Source organism: Anser brachyrhynchus, assembly GCF_964034855.1.
Source record: "Anser brachyrhynchus genome assembly, chromosome: 1".
NCBI lineage: Eukaryota > Metazoa > Chordata > Aves > Anseriformes > Anatidae > Anser > Anser brachyrhynchus.
Window position 1 is genome coordinate 89,121,079 of NC_137694.1, and position 17,651 is coordinate 89,138,729.

The 17,651-nt window shown below is 36.5% G+C and overlaps 1 protein-coding gene and 1 long non-coding RNA gene across 15 annotated transcripts in view; one reads left to right on the top strand and one right to left on the bottom strand.

The window, feature by feature from the left end:
* Window positions 1–1,507: 1,507 nt before the first annotated feature.
* The window catches only part of EPHA6 (EPH receptor A6), a 568,875-nt gene continuing 552,731 nt past the window's right edge, over window positions 1,508–17,651 (bottom strand). For all 11 annotated transcript variants that reach the window (XM_080597214.1, XM_080597215.1, XM_080597211.1 and 8 more), the window contains 3 exons: window positions 17,187–17,380; window positions 14,710–14,859; window positions 1,508–12,103 (listed from right to left, as the gene is read on the bottom strand). In XM_080597214.1, coding sequence (XP_080453340.1) covers window positions 11,989–12,103; window positions 14,710–14,859; window positions 17,187–17,380 — 459 coding nt within the window. In that variant the 3' untranslated portion in view covers window positions 1,508–11,988. The remainder of the gene's footprint in view (window positions 12,104–14,709; window positions 14,860–17,186; window positions 17,381–17,651) is intronic.
* The window catches only part of LOC308197342, a 77,273-nt gene continuing 65,276 nt past the window's right edge, over window positions 5,655–17,651 (top strand). For all 4 annotated transcript variants that reach the window (XR_013952827.1, XR_013952828.1, XR_013952829.1 and 1 more), the window contains exon 1: window positions 5,655–5,769. This is a non-coding gene — a long non-coding RNA (uncharacterized lncRNA). The remainder of the gene's footprint in view (window positions 5,770–17,651) is intronic.

The window sequence follows — 17,651 nt, forward strand, 5'->3', positions numbered from 1 at the left end:
TTTCTATAATTCCAGATCTAAAATATTTCTTTGGATTTGTGCTTCACTTTTAAACAGAAAGGAAGCAATGGGTGAGGGGTGGACAGCATGGTTCTTCCCAAAAGAGCATCTGTACTGCTCCTTGGCCTGAAGAAGCAATTTTCCTTCACAAAGCTCCATCCCTCGTTGCAATAAACCATGATCTAGTTTCACCGATGCTTTCACCCTACTGTCTTTACTGCCTTGGGAAGAGGAGTGACAGCGATAGCAATAGCTCTTTGATAGCAGTGTGGACAGTTCTTGCTGCTAAAATCTTTACGGTTATAATTTGCTTCACATTAAACTTCAAAGATTAAAAATACTGCCAACATTTTGTCTAGTGTTTGGCTTTCTAGTTCTCATTGTTGCCTTCATTATTATTAAAGGTTTGAGGTAATTGCAGTAGTGATTTCGTGATTCTGCTAAACCCAGAAAGGTTCTGACTGAAAGATGAGATTCCCTCATGACATCGTGAGCCATTAAAGGAAAACCAAGAGGTGTAAGTGTCACAATGAAATCCTGAGTTGAAGCACTTTCTAATAGTTAATTGGGTTGTGGGGTAAGTCTGTGTTAGAGGAAAGTTTCATCTCCTACTTTTTATACTGAAATTAGTCTACATGTAAGAATTAGTTCTAAAGGCAACCAAAGAGGTAAGAATGGCAAAGGTATTTTGGTAGCCAGATCTAAAATGAAATATTAATTCTTTACTATATTCGTCCTGTTAAACTTGATGGTCCCGAGTGATTAAACTCGTACCATGACTTCTGACATTTATTTTCTATTAATCTACACATTTCTGTTGGGTCTTGTATTGCACACATACAATGTTGTGAAAGGAAAGGCTAACTGTAATTTTAAACTTTTTGAGGTATGATCTGATTATTTTATATGGCACTCTGCTTCTCTGAGAATCAGTCTCATGCCCTGGCATTATTTACATAATACAGTCAGTTATAAAACAACATGTGTCAGCAAGTTTTGAAAAACAGTAGAGAAGGAGTTGCATGGATGAGTGAACCATTGTAAGGAGAGTGAACAGTGCTGTAGAATCTTAACAGCAAATTAAAATCTGATTAAAATTCAAATAGTGTTTCTTAAAAGGGGAGAGAGCTGTTGTTTGGAACTTTTGATGTGTATAGTTTTTTCCTAATGCTATTAACTGTATGTGCACTTTGAAAAGGTGTTTATCAAAGCATAAATGCTCAGTGGTAAACACAGAAGAGGCCACAGTGGTTAAGCATTCTTTTGCTCAAACAAAACAAAACAAAACAAAACACCAAAAACACAACACCCTGAAGCATCTCAAGTGTTAGAACATATTGCCGGTCCATCTTTATTAGTACACCACCCTGTGTTAAGCAGCTGATTTTTTTTCTCTCTTTTTTTTTCTTTTTCTTTTTCTTTTTTTTGCATTATCATGTATGACAGGCTTCTCTGTGTATCATTATATTAGTAACCTAAGGCAAAACAAACACCATTAACTCAAAAATAACCACCAGTACTGTAACTTTTATTTGCTAATAAATATCTTAATAAACAGGCTTACCCCATCTGTAAGACCTGATAATGCCTCTTAGGAAATCATAGAAAAATAAAATACAATAATAATCAGTAACTTGTACTTTGTACAAAAATCTTATTATGTTGCTCAGCAGGTAGCTTTGCCAAACCCCATATTCTTTCTGCAAAGAGATGGCGTATGTAATGCAATTCACCTTAAAAACACCCTAATGTTGAGAGCTGAGCATTCTATTACACTATTAACTTGTAGGCATGCCAGCACGTGAAAATTTACATGGAACATCATATTATCATAGGAATAGAATTTTAAAAAATGATAACGCCACTTTTCAGTAAATAAATAACAACTTCACTTCTTATGGAAATTCCCCTTGGGACTGCAGATCAGTATATTAAGCTTTTTATTTCATGGCTATTCCTACAATATTGTTCTAAACCGGTTAAAAGATGGAAAGAAAAAAAATGCACCTGGAGCATATTTGGGAGTTATACTATAGGAAGAAAGTCATTCTGAGCAGTGAGGCAGTCCCAGGGGGAAAACAACTATACCAGCTATGAAATGTTCAGTCTCTCAGAATTAATAGATCTTGCTTGCTGTGTGCAGTGCCACACAAGTTCAGACCAATGAAGATATAACAGTGCCAAGGTTGCTTTTCTGTGAGACGAATGGTGAAGATTTAGTTACAGGTAGCTGTCATTATTCAAATATATCTTGGTAAGGAGAAGCAACTGCAAAACAAGTGTTAACAATCTGGGGTCTTCAAAGAAAAGGTGATTTTCAGAGCAGTGATAAGGATATGAGATCTGGGCTGAGGCCACGGTTTGTCTGTAAAATAGTTTGCAAGTATTACGATTATACTGTTACTTTTGAAGCCATCTACCCTTGAAGTTTTGACATGGCTGTTTAAATATATAATCTAAAGTGTCTGTCATCAAATAGTTATTCATATATACACATACATTGATACATTTTATGGCTATGCTAGAACAGCAGACTATGAAGAGTAGTCATATTTGTGTACAATCTAATTTCACAGAAGAGACAGAGATTAAAACCTCTTTAATTCATATACGTTTAAAACCAACACACAGAAATAGAGGCTATCCTGAGAAAACATACTGTCCACATTATATTCCAAAAGAAAAAAAAATAAGCTAGTATTTGAGAGGTAATCAAACATTTTTCTTGTATTTTTTTTTCTGCAAGTGATTTCTTTTTAATGATGAGAAAACAATTAACTCCAACTTGATCAATGAAGGGTGCTTTGCTAGAAAATAAACCACTGCCTTTCAGTAAACATGGTTTCACATGATCTTTTTAAGCCTTTTTTTCCTTGTTAAACTGCAGATGTAATCCCGAGGACTGCAGAGTATCTGCCGTCATTACTGAAGTCAACAGCAGCTGTACCACACCAAACAAGAGCAAGCCCCCTTTGTTAGCCTCTGGGTTTTCAATCGTGGCAGCACCACATGTGACAAAACTGATACCATAAGGGAATTTTGACCATGGACCCAAGGCTCTAGGTAAGAGCAACATATACTGAAGTTCTGACTGAATCCAGTTCCTTCACCAGAGTTAACCAAGAAACAATTTTTCCCACCCTTATCTGAAATAGCCCTCTACCTTGTGAAGAAAAGTTGGAAGAAATTGCTGCAGAAGAAATGGTATTAAAAATCATATACTGCCAATTCAAACCTAACCATTTCTTGGGGAGAGGCCAATAGAGAATCATGGCCAAAAGTTTTAAAATGTTTATATGTCATGTGTTAGGAATTTTAGAGTAGGAGGTTTTTCTTGAAATATGGAATTAATGAAAGAGTCCAGGAAACAGAACCACTAGGAGGACATTATTTATTTTATTTGCTACTGTGCCTTTCATTAACTGGCAAATCTCAAACCTTACACTGCAATGCACTAGGAGTATGAAACAGAGCTTATTCAAAGAGGATAATAATCAGCTAGAACTGCTGAAGGGGAGGTCATATTGTATAATGTTGTGTGTTTAGGAAGAAAAGAGAGACAAATCCTACAAATAAAGGTTGTATTCTCTGTAAGTTCTGCTTGATAGGGAGGGTAGCTTTATCCTGAATTTAAATCCAGGATTTGGGGAGATTTTCTGAAGAAAAAAAAACAACACACAAAACATTTATATTATGTACTGCAGTATTTCTATTAGATGTGTAGTTTGTTTTAAATACTTATTCCAAACTCAGTGGTGGTAACCCATTCCAGATAAAATAACAGTGTAGCAACCACTTTTTGTACCTTGCATGTGCCACTTTGAAGGTAACCATCATCTGTTTCACCACATCGCTGAGGCAGCAGCATTGTCTTTTATGATCAGTGCACCCTCTTTCCCCCAGTTAGAGTAGGCCATCCATTCCATGCAAATCTTTAGAAACCTTTGATGTAAAACCTACTTCGGTCTGTTGATGTCTTCTTATATGGATTTAACTGAGTTTGGATTATGCCCCAAATGGCCAAACTACATCTCAACTCAAAACTCCCAACAAAGAAATTAAAACTAGCAAAAGGTTTTAGCAATACATTTGAACGACAAGACAACATGTGTCCTAATAAATGTTGGTTCTCTAACAACAAATCAACTGTGACAGTAGTGGGATGCAGGAAGGGAGTATTTATTAGGAGAGCTGAATCCTACGTACTGTAAGTATAAGGTAGGGCTTCATCCTACTGCCACTGAAGTCAGTAACAAACTGATGAATTTTGGTCACAGCAAAACAGTGCCTATTGACACCGAAATATTTAACTCTTCACACAGTTACATCATTGTCCCTGGAATTACTCAATCAGGAGGTTTATTAAAATCCTTCATCAGAATGTGAAACACCTGGTGTTTTAGAGTAGAACCTTCCCAAGACAAAAATGTAATCGTGTAGTTGGCATTTAGTAACTAAAATAATCTATAGATTTGAAACATTGGCTGTATTTTTTGTCTTTTTTCAGCTCATCCTATTGTACATAAAGAAATGGTAAGTTATACAAATCAAAGCATTCAGCTTGCTAAAAATACTTGTTTAGCTTTTCCTTTTTGCCTCTCAGTCATTGTCAAGTAGAGTTCAGTCTGCACAAGAGAAAACTGAAAATTTGTGTAAGGAAATAGATATCAGTCCTCTGAAGAAAAATTAGTTCTTCAGTTGTGTGTGTAGAAAAGAAAATTGTTGTTTACTGGAAGTTCTAATTTAAATTATGACAATTGTACCTTTTTTATTTATTTTTTTTCATAAGCTGGACCCTGGAAAACCTGCAAATAGATTTTTTCCAATCACTGCTGTAGAGGACCCTCAGAACATTATGCTGTGATGGTACTATGAAAGTGCTCCCTATAGAGATTCAATGAGCACTTTTTCATAATTCACAACCAGAAGTAAATATTCCAATGCAGATTTCCCCCCAAATTCGATTAGCCAGGTCCTAGATTCGAGGTTACTTTCTAAACAACTGAGGCCCCAGGCATCACACAGTTCGTAATGCAGACAGCTAGATTTCTTTGTGATTTGTGAGTTATCAGTCCCAGGGTTTTGGCTTATCTACTGCTCAATATATATGCTGCTTAGCAGTTTTTCACTGAATTGTCAATAATGAGAAGTATCAGTATAAAATATTTTATTAACAAATTTGTAGTCAACTTGCTGATATGCATGTTAGAGATGAATATTCCCCAAAACCTGTACGAAGCAGTAGGTCCTCTGATAATATCAATGAATATGCTGGACTCCCGAGGAAACCATATGTGTTACTGAAGTTAAAGGACACAATAACATTATTTCTTACTGCCTTACAAATATTTTATAGGGGTTTGGATTTGCAAGCACTTTGTGCCTAACTCTTCATGTAAATAGTCCAATTCCTAATCAGCCTTCCTATATGAATTAAGCTGCACAAGCACTGAAATGTTTACAGATTCAGGAGTTTCTGAACATGGCACAGTAAATACATTATTTCTGGGACACACATATAGTTACTAACTAGTCAAGTACTAAGACGCTTAGACATAGGTAAAAAATTCAGACATGGACAAAGCAGAACAACTGAAATGATTTTGAAATGATTTTGAGACTGAACTCATTAATATATTTTCCCTATCTTCAATGTCATGAATTTGCATTTTTTATTTCAGTTTAATTGCAAAGATATGAAAAATCAGATAATATGCTAAAACTTTCTGGAAGAGAGGTGTACGCGGGAAATTACTGCAGCAAAGAAAGGTAAGAGATACTGATATAGAATATTCAAAGAAACATACAAATAGATTTCACTATGTGAATGTGAACTGGTGTTATTTCACATATAAAAGGCGGAAATATTTTTTTAATCTACTTTTAGCCTCATGTTCTTTCATTAAGAATTTTCTGTTCCTTTCTAAAGTTCAACACATCTTTTTATAGTATATATTCCCATATTATTACTCATATTCTTTTTTGAGATTTCTTTCATTTTAACCTCAGAAGAGTCTTAAAATGGCTACTTAAAAGAAAATCACATATACTGTTTAAACTCTTTGGTGACTTCAGCAGAGGGACTCAACTTTTTTATAGCATGGACAACATCTTACTAAAGATGCCAGCTGATGGACACCTCTTTTCCCTTTTATGATCACAGATAATTTCTACAGTAATCAGTTGCATGGAAGAGAATCATTAGAAAAAGATCCAGTGTGGTGGTGATAGAAAGGTCAGCATCAGGTTACCAGATAGTTTTCTGTAAACTAGTTTGCATTTTTTTTTTCTTCTTCTTATGGAGGAAAAGAGAGGCTGTCCAGAAAACAAGCCAAGGAAGTTTGGGAGGTACTACATGTATAGAGTGCACGCTGCTTAAAATTTTAAAAGCCACTGGAGCAGGTCAACACCATTACCATTATTGGGAGCTATGTAATTAAGTTCTGTATGCTTGAAAAATCTCAGACATTATGATACACATATTTACAATTATTTATGTACATATCCACACATTTTTTATATCCATTATGTGCTCAACATATCCTAGTCCATAATCTGAGAATCTATATACAACCATAGCACTCATGGATGAGCAGTGTGTGCTACTAAATATGGTATATGATGGCAGAAGATATTTGTGAACTCTAAATGTATGGAACTGTCTTGTGCAAGTTTTTTTGTTTTGTTTCGTTTTGTTTTGTTTTTGTTAGACTTCCTTGGCACAATATGGACAGTTCTTTTTTCACTATGTTCTAGTCTTTATAGATTTTTTTTTCCTTTTCAGTGCTGATTCATTCATCTCTCCAGGTGATTTCAAGGCCCCTGTCACACTCAGTCTTAGCTCAGCCTGGCAGATCTTTCTCTTACTCTCAAAATATTACAATAGTACTGTTAATAAAGGAAGAAAAATAGATTATCTTTGCCATTTATTCAGGAAAGATCAATTACAGTTGGTGAGCAAGGGTATTCCTGAAGAAAACAGTTTAACAGAATACAGTGCTCTTCAACCATGTGCAAATGCTACGATAAATGAAGTATCGCTATTTTAATACTTTTCCTAGAAGATGCAATAGACTAAAGCCTTTTTAAGGTTATTCTGGCCTTTGCTACTCTAAGAGATGTGTTGGACTGGATTAGAAGTGAGCCCTCCTTCCCACTCCATGCAGGACATATGCCAAGACAGACTGAGCCCATGAAGGAGTAGTTACAGGTATCCTGCATTCATAAAGAGAAATTCTCGGCTGCCTGGATGTGCCCTGGAGAATCACTCCATCAGCTGAGTTACAATAGCTAAATACAGGCTTCAATTTGCAGTGGGGCCAGCTGAAATTCAGTAACTGGCCTTCACTACAAGTTAAAGTACATTCTATGCTGCTTTGCCTTGGTGTTTGACATAGTCCCATGGGGTTGTTCTAACATCAAAATTGCTGTGGTAAACACACTCTTACTAGGCACCTCCACAGTCCCAGGTGTTCCACATAGTAAATGTACTACATCTGAATAAAGGGCATCTGTATGTTACTTATGGCACACATTTGGGCCATGCATGAATCTGCATTGAAAATGAATTTAATGGAGCCCAGGATTAGGTTCATCATATCTATAAAAATGGAAAATGGAAAGTCAGTCTTAAATTACAAAAAATCAAAGTACTACCGTCTATGAGTTCCGTATCAGAATAAACTAGCTAATCCTTAATACGACTTCAGACGCAGAACGCTTTGTCAAGAGCAATTAAGTTATTTGAATTCATTGTTTAGTGTACTGTTTGCAGTTACAGGATTGCCTGATCCTGATGTATTAAACCACAGCATGCACCTAAGCTTTTATTAGACAAGTACTGAATTTATATTCATGGGAAACAAAAAAGGTTACTTAGGTTTAAGAAAAATTTAAATTATATAGCTCAATTCTCCTCCATGGAGTCGCATTGCTTCTCAATAATTCCAAAGAGTATGCAAACAGCTCATGGGCAAAGTCTACTAAATCTGCTGTTGTTTAATTTTAACACCAGCATTACAGATGAGGTCCTCTCTTTTTCAAAGGTTCAGCACAAATACTAAATACAGTCAATGCATGAGATTCATCTGACTAAACACAGATGCCTGTATATGAGCTAGTCATTCTGGTCTTGCGTGCTTCTCTGGCACAATTCATCTCACCCAAAAGTAAATAACTACGTTTGCCAGATGACATTTGTCAGTATATGAATACTGCAAGGCCCAGCTCTCTTCATTGATTAAAACAGAGCTTCAGATGACTAGCTCACATGCAGACCTCTAAAATTAGGTGATGAGAATTCCCCTCAATAGGTCCCAGGGCTCTGACTGACACATGAAGATGGCTTGAGTAAGGATGACTGACATGGCTTCCATGTTAGATGACTGCCCCCCTTGGCTGCGTGAACATCCAAGTTTCTTGTCAGTCAAATTTGGAAGCACTGTGGTTGGCACGTGATGGATAGCTGGGGCAGTGCCCTTGTTGACCAAGAGACCCTAATCCCATTCTCCTGTTCAGCAGTCAAGGCCCTCACTTAAGCTATCTTTTGTAGTCTTAAGTGGTACACAGGTAGAGGTAACAGTACAAATAGATGGAGTTTGTTCTCGATAAATATCAGATCTGTGAGAAAAACCTATACATGGATATTATTTTATTATTATAAATAACTAACTTAGAACTATTTCCTTAAGTCCACATTTTAATTTTTTTTTTCTTGCATATCATGCACATTTTATTTTGTGAAATTTCAACAAGTACTTTTAGTCATGAAGCACTGTGCAATGTTGGCCAGATTTTCAAAACCAGTGTACTAGATTTGCTTGAATTTGTTAAGTTTAAACTGTAATTGCACACTGCAATATGCAGGATAACTAGAGTAATATTCACCTGAAGAAAGTATCCCCTTAAAAAAAAAAACAAACAAAAAAAACACTTTAAGTTCACATATACACTTGTGGCTTGCACAGAATTGGGCTCGCATTTGAGAAGCATCACCTGTTTTTTCTCTTGAATATTTTTTTGTTTGTTTTTAAATGAACAAAAAGACACTTAAACAGACATAATAGTAGCACTTCTCTTTGTGCTGAATAACATGGAAGAGTAGGCTTGGAAGCATAACAAGAGCAAATAAAATGTTTCCAAAATGGAGCAAATGTAAATCTGATCAAAGTAACTACTATAAAAGTGTCATATTGCACCTCCACAACAACAGAAACGAAAGCCATATGAACCCACAAAATCCTGGATGTACAATGTTTTTAATAAATGTCCTCACCAAAAGAATCCCTTCTTCTTTCCTTTCTGGTTACCCAAACTCTTGTTTATATAAAAAATATATCTGATTAATAAATGTTTTTATATTGTTATTATATTTTTTCTATTGAAAATATATTTTCAGTAGTGTGATAAGTTTGGAAATTAATTTCCATGAAATATATCCAGGTTGTGTGCATGTAACATACTGCTTTGCATGCACACTACCAGGAATGAATAAATGTGCAAAGGAGAATTTAAAAGTGCACGCATATGGTCTGCATTAGTTATGAGTAATTTTGAAACCCCACTGACAAATAACAGATTCATACCTCCTCAGTAATATGTTTAAATATGAGAGAGGCTCCTTCCACAGATGTCACGTTGTTGGCCATGAAAGCAATGACAGGCAAAATGGAAAACAATAAGAAAGGAAAAGCGAGTTTTAGATTACCCTGTGATGTTACTGCTTTTTAAAAGGTTTCAGGTAAGTATGATTTTCTTTCTGTAAGGGAACCCTTAACAACAACAACACAAAAATTCAAATGTAGAATTGGGGCAGAAATTTTCAAGTGACAGTCACAAACAAGAATAATTTTTTTTTCTCCTCTAAAGGCCTGTGATCCTGCAAAACACACATGCTGGTACAGTCCTACTGAGGTCAGTGGGACTACTCATGCTGATAAAATTACCTCTGTGGCCAGTATAAGACTGGTAGCGCCCTTCTCTAAAACATGTTTACCAAGTTGGCATTGTAGAACACTGGTGAATCCTTATCTTTAGAAAACTTGTTCCTCAGTTAAATCTATTTTTTATTTTTATTTTTTAATGGAAGAAAGGAAAATTTATTCAGTTCACTATTGTTATCCCATGTAAATTAAGGAAGTTATTCCAAAACAAAGTAACAACAGTGAATCAGGCCTTGCATGTCCTACTCTGTGAACCAGTTGGAAGCATAATCTTTTCTGAGTTGCTTTCTGCTCTTCCTTCTTGCCACTGGTATATATCAGCAGCCTTTTTCAAGAGTCAGGAAATACAATTTGATTTACAATCTGTAAATTAAGCAGTAAATATTATTATGATTACATAAAGAAGTTAGTTCATTTTGATGTACATATATATTATTACTAATTACTCAAATGCACAATTTAACTGAATATTTGTAATGCTTAAGTATATTGAAATGCCACATAACTTAAGAATGTTCTCCAAACCATGTATAAATTAACAAAAGCATCTGTACCCCATTTACATGTGACATGCATGTAGATCTGTGTGCGACTTCTCCAGCTTGCAGACATGTACTCATGTCCCAGGCTCTTAGTAGCGCATATCCCATGCAAAAGTTTGGAAATGTAGCCCAGCACGAGTGTGTTAATTGTCTGATCAAAAAATGAAATCTGTAAGTCTTAGAGAGGTACAAATATTATGTTAGGCCTTTGCAGCCATTTTCTTGCATGTAAATATGGCTATTCAAGAGTTCTAAAGGTAATTATCTTCGATGTCATTTAGATATTTGTACTAAATGAAGATCTGGCCCGTGGTAACCAGAACTGCATTTCAGCAGAGTCTGCTTTTCACTTCTAAAAGCAATTAGAAGTAGACTCAAGGCAACATATTATTACACTGCTGTCCTATGTCTCCTTTTCTGCCTACATACAATATAATCGAATACCACAGTGTAACTTCCAGCATTAGTCTGTGGCTGTACCACTGCCCTCTATTGGATGATGCTACAGCTGATCTGCTCCTGTGGGATAAGACATATCACCCCACTGATGGCTGACCCTCTAAGGTCTACTGCCATGTTGAGTTCAAGTTGTGGAGGCCTGCATTTTTGGAACAGAAAACTTTCTGAAGTCTATGTGGCCACAACATAGCTGAAAACCATGCTTTACATGTGGTTATGGAAATATTACAATCAGTTTTCTGGTGACAATTTGCCACAGAGTAGAAGCAAATGCTGAGTGTTAAAAAAGGTCTAGGGTGGTGAAGAATACAAAAGATGAATAAATTTTCCAACCTAATCTAAAATTTAAAGCATAAAAAGTGTCGAGTGCTAAAGTAATTCAGAATCAAGGACCTGAAGATTTCAGGCAGATTTCTTTCACTATTCTCCCAATTATCTACATAATGAAAACTCACTATATAAAATCATCAGTCATTTCTGCAAACAATACTAGCATTTTGAGGCACCGGCTTACCAGCATTTAAACTATTATAAAGTAATATAACGATAAGACCCATACATTTGGATTTAATTAAGAGATAAAATAAGAGATAAATAAATATTTATGTGAAACTTCTTGATTGCACATTTGGTATTGGAAGTTACATGGTCACAGAACATGAAAGAAGTCAAATACGTTTTGATCTACCAGCAAACTCTAAATACATCGATAAAGAAGCCACACCAGGCCAAATAGATTACTACTTTCAAGTGAGTTCATGAAAGTTTCCCAAATACTGTTATACAAAGTTACACATCCATGCTGAGTTATTCATCAATGTGTAGCAAGAGTCTTGCAGTAGGCCAGGATTTTATTGGCAGATAACTGACGGAGGAACTATGCAGTGTGATTAAAAATTCCAGTTTGGAAGCATTAACATAGAAGTACTTTTAGAGTCTAACCAGGAGACTGCAGTTCTTGAAGTTGGGAAGAGCAGAAGGGAAGAATGAGAATATTTTCCATTTTAGAAATGCTGAGGCACAAAACACAGTTGATTCCAGTACTTTCATACATGAAATCCTTTCTCCTGTATGTGCATCATGTGTAACCGCAAAGTCTGTAAACTGCTGACTATTCGTCTCTGGTGTCCAATGAGTACAACTCCAATTCTTCTAATGTCACTGCAAGATAAAAAAATTCATCTTGGATGCAAGTATATAAAAACTCTTGTCCCCAAAGAATATAAACATATGACAAGTTGCTCTGCTTAAGGACAGTTTACTTTCCTGAGTGGGACAAACAAGAATGCTGCAGATGTTCAAGTTTTCTGTATTTGTCAATTTCAAATTAAAAGGAAAAAAAAAGTGCCATTTAAGAATTTCCCTTCCAGTTTTCCTTCATCTCGTCCAGCCCTCCATCCCAGAGCAGGTGCCACACCTGCAGAGCCTGACTCTGTCAGGAATGAAGTCAACAGCCCTTAGCATCCAGCACAAGCCACCCGTTTGGCTGTCCTCTAAACACCATTTTCAATACACTGAGAAAGATTACAGAGGTGGTGAGGGCAGGAAGCTTCAGTTATGCCCTGTCAATTGTACTAACCCCACAATGGGACATGGCATTGACATTGCATGTTTAGATATCCTCAAAAATTGTTTTACAATTATAGCTAGTAAAGCATCTCATGGGTTGAGGCACGACCCTTATGAGTTTCACATTTTCAGTTCAAGATACCTGTCTCTATCCTGCAGATGAAGAGCCAGTAGATAGCAGCAACTGTTATGTACTTAGGCTTAACATCCACATGGAGGATAACATACAACACTTAAGATCAGCAGGGACTATGCAAAAAATATTGAGCATCGTAAAAGCCTAAAAGCAGCAGCAAGGAGAATAAACCTTTGCAGGTGGGGTGGTGGTTAGAAATGCAGGAACAACGCATAGCACTTATCAAGAAAGACTTAACAAAACTCAGAAAGAAGGTAGCAGGCTAAGGGTCAGAAAGGTTATCTGAAGAAAGAAGGAATCTTTTGTAAATCTGAAGTGTTATCTGAAAGAGAAGAGTAGAAAGGATGATAACCTTAAGCAGACTATCAGTAAAAACACTGCAAGGCAGACAAAACAGAGCTTGAGGAACAACCAGCCAAAGGCACTTCAAAAATAAAGCTTGCAATAAAACTTTCTGTAAACTCATGGGGTAAAAGAAGCCAGTCAGCATGCCCACAGAGTCTAATTTTAATTGGGATATAAAAGAGCACTGAAAGACTGGCCACTAAACAATTATTTGTGTTGACATTCACTGTGGAAGAGAGTGACTCACAGAGCCAGTTATGGGGGACTTGTCAGAAGATCTGTCAGAAGTGGAAGTGACTGCCAGAAACATTATGGGACAAACTGAAAAAAACAAGCAGCATCTTCAGAACAAGACTGTACTTAGTCAAGAGTTTTACAGGATCTCAAGGATAAAATAGTGGAAATACTGATAGGGATGTGAGGGAGAGAGATATCAGCTCATTCCATTTGCTTAAACATTTATTAGTGCCTGAGGCATCGAGAGTGGTGACAGACAAAATAAAAAGCTTCCAGAGGAGGTCTGAGGAACTACAGACCTGTGAACCTGTAATCATTAAAGGGTAGAGTAGAAACCACAATAAGGAATAAAATTAGTAGATGCCTGGGCAAATGATCACTTGAAGAGTCGCTACAGCTTTTGCAAAGAAAAGTCCTGTTTATAAAGTTAATTGCTTCCTATGGAGGAGTCAGCATGCATATGGATGAAGGTGATCCACTTGATACACTCTACTTCGATTTCCAAAGTCATTAGAGAAGGTTCCTCATCAAAAGTTTATACAGAAAATGAGCTGTGTCATAAGAAAGTCTTCCCATGAATAAATAACTGGTTAAAAGATAGGAGGTTAAGAGCAAATTGTCAGTTTTTACAATGGAGTCATCAGTGAAAATCTGCAGGGACCTATGCTGGGATAATGATGAACATTACCGTTCAACAAATCAGTAAATGGTCTGGAAAAACAGGTGAGCAAAGAGGTTAAAAAGTCAGTTGGTGAGACTGAATTATTCAGGGCAGCAAGGGAAAGGGCCAGCTGTGAAGAGTTCTAGAAAGATCTAAGACTGACTGTGCCATAAAACAGTAGACGAAATTCTGTGTAGGTGAACGTAAAGTGATACACGTGGTAGAAAACCAGTTCTAACTTCACGTGTAAAATTCCTGAATCTAAACTGACAATTACCATTGTTAACACAGGTAAGTCCCAGCATCACATAAAAGATCAGGAATGAATGCAAAGGGAATGGAGAGCAACATAGCTCTCATAGCAATATCATTATGCTACCATACTAATCCATAGTTTGCCCAAACCTGTGTTTTCATTTAAAAAATGTAATGAAATTGAAGTTGGCTGAAAAAAGGCAGAAAGGTATGGAACAACTTCCACGTGAGGAATCACTTGGGCTTGATGATGTTCACAGCAAAGTAAGAAAACATTTTGCTACTGATTTCAGTGGTCTAGATCAAAACTGATTACCCAGGAAACATTTAAGGATGTTTATTGCCTAAGCTTTGCTAGCACGTAGTATGGTCAGAGAATGAACCTCCTGATGCCTAATCACAACTTTATCTTTCATTGTTTTGGTAAAAGCTGCATTTGTCTTTTATTAGCTTAGGTATGAAAGGAAATGAAAGCGGTGTTCCACGCATCAGAATAATTATGTCACTGCAGCATCCAAACAAATTCAGATTAGTCACTACAGGAACCGTAGATTACATACTTACTCAATGCTCATTCTTGAAACCATATCCAAAGTTGTGAAACCTGCTGCCATGAAGTTATTTTTATACTGACCCATTTTTATGGAGTCCAGCCAATCACTAACTGAAACAAACAAAGGATATTCTGGAACTTCACCAGGTGAATCTGGCATTCTGTAGAAACAAAATGCAAAGGTCACCAAAGCAATATAAAATATGATGCTTGGTTTACTCAGGTAGACATTATTTTTAATAAAAGGCAGAAGGAATGAATGGGAACCCTGAGATGTAAAGGTCAGTTCTTAACTGAGGTTCTCTTTAACCCCTTGTCTAAAGCTTACAAATCATGTTAGTGTGCAAAGTTTCACTTCTTAAACAATACATTTTTTTAAAAGCACTGCAACTTAGTAACAAAAAGGAGCACACCTATGCCACTGTTCTTATTGTTACCACAGTGTTTGTTTGCAGTTCTTACATGTTCAGGATGGTAATTGTTTGTAAATACAGTAGTTGAAGTAGGGAGAAAACAAAATTTAATGTTAGATGCAATTTAATAATATTAACATACTGCAAGATGATTTTTACATTTTTCTGTAAAGTAATACTAATGGCTCCTTATTGCTATATCATTATGCAATGTGAACACTGTTTGTAGCAGCTACAAAACTAAACCTAAAAAAGCAAGAACATTTTATATCTTTGCTTTTACACAGAATTATACAGCATAGCAAATAAAAATGAAGGAGCTAATTTAGTTGAGTTTCTGTTTCACTTCTTTTCCCTACTGTTGTTGCAACTGAAATGGAAAGATGGAAAAAAAGCAATCAGGGGACATGCATTTCCAGTCTTTCACTGTGCACCATGCTGGTAAGGGCTCACAACTTCCACAGACTTTGTACGTTTTGTGTGGAGAAACTGTAGCATGCAAATGCAAATGCAAAAAGCATACAGCTATGTATAAAAGCTTTATAGTAGACTTTAGAAGGAAGATATAATTTATTCTATATATATAATTTTTTGTTTCCAGCAAAATCCAGCTAACATTAAGTGATGGAATATAACTTATGTATAACGTAGGAGGCAACACACCCTAGTATCTTAACGTGGAGTTTCAACCACACATCTGAATACATTAAACACATGGATTTTCATTCATATCATCAGAATTATACAGAGATAAAGTCTGGAGAACCCTGTCAGGTACAAGGCTAGATTACAGACCTACAGAGGTCCCTTACAATCTGATTTATTCTAAGATAGTACAATTCCTATAGCATAACTGCTGATCTTTTTAATTAATAGTAACACAGTAAGTATTCAGATTAACTGCATCAAACACTTCTGAATGAATGGAAAAACTTTCCCAAACAGGTGAGCACAATAAAAGATCATCTGCATGAGTCTTAAAATCTTAGAACCTTAAGTAATGTTTTTAAAAAATAAGTAAAACATGCATCACTTTGATGCTAAATAAAGTGACCCATGTACAAGTAAAAAGTGATATGCATATATTTACATGCACACACACATATATGTAAAGCAAGAGGCCACTAAATCTTGTACATGGACATTAAATCCCACAAGCCACTCCAGTCTGTGGTAGGTGGAATGGCTGTAGCCTACTAGGTATTCCTAGAAACCACTCCCTTCACAGCAAGATACCAGCCTCAGTCTTTTCCCTATCTCTCATCCCTTCTCCAAGCACTATCACGCATCTTTTATCCCACTGAGGTTCTTAGCAAGACTCACCTGGGCACTGAGAATCCCTTATAAGCCCAGGGGATCTCCGAGAAAAGACATTTATCTCAAGGTATATTTCAGATAATGAGGTCAGTGAGGCCAGCTGTAACTTCACTCATTTCAGCTGCTACCCAGGCACAGCTTAGATTACTAAGCTTGCAAAAGTTGAAAAGTGTTCAACTATGGTCTTTCCTCTCCTGTGGCTGCATTCATTTCTGTAATATGATTACCAGAAAAAGCTTTGGACAACACCATCAAAAATTTGCTGTACAATGGTAACAGTGTAATCTCTGTTTGGTCACCTGTGCCATTCTTCTGCAGATAACTTTCTGCAGGAAGTTACTCCAAGGCACTTCAGAAATTGCTAGAGCATTGTCAGATGGAGGCTGAAGGTAATAAATGGAGAAGGAAAAACAAACAAACAAACAAACAAAAGTACAAACAGAAAAACACTTAGGAAAAGCACCAAAGCAGTGAACAAAGATTCCCAAAGATTAAAGATAGACAGTGAAAAGAGCTCATAAAAATAAAAAAAAGAAAATTGCCCAGTGTAATTTTTGTGGCTTGAGAAAAAACGTCCTTTTGCAACAGCGTGTCAAGAATAAAACAAACCTCTAAAGGGGCTCAAAATTATTTGAAACCCCCGTAACACTGTCAATTCAGAACTTTGCCACTCTCTCCCACTCCTGCCTCATACTCTAAAACATCTAATGATGGCCACCATGGCATATTCAAGGGGAAAGTGCTGAATATGTTCTTACACAAGTACATCCTCCACTAGGGTATGAAGGGTGCTTGGATTGCGGATCAGTTTGTCTAGGAAGCTGACGATATCACTAAATTTTGGACGGTGGTTCCTCTCCTTTTGCCAGCAGTGAAGCATTAGTTGGTGAAGAGAAGCTGGGCAGCCCATGGGAGCTGGAAGCCTATAGCCTTCTTCAATAGACAGGATAACCTGAAGAAATAAAATGTATATGATTACAGGGCATTACAGTTAAATGCTGAAAAGACAGTGTAAAATTGAAAATTAGAAACCAGTGATAACACTTAATGGTACAGCCACCCTCACTTTATGCATCGCTGGAGCATCACTCGGCAAATCAGGGCTAGCAGGAGTGTGACTGATGCTCTCTGTAGGTGGGCTCAAGCAGAGCATCAATCACGAAAGTACGCCCCATGATGCGTGCGAAATATTTTTTTGGGATATGAAACAGTGGATTCTTTTT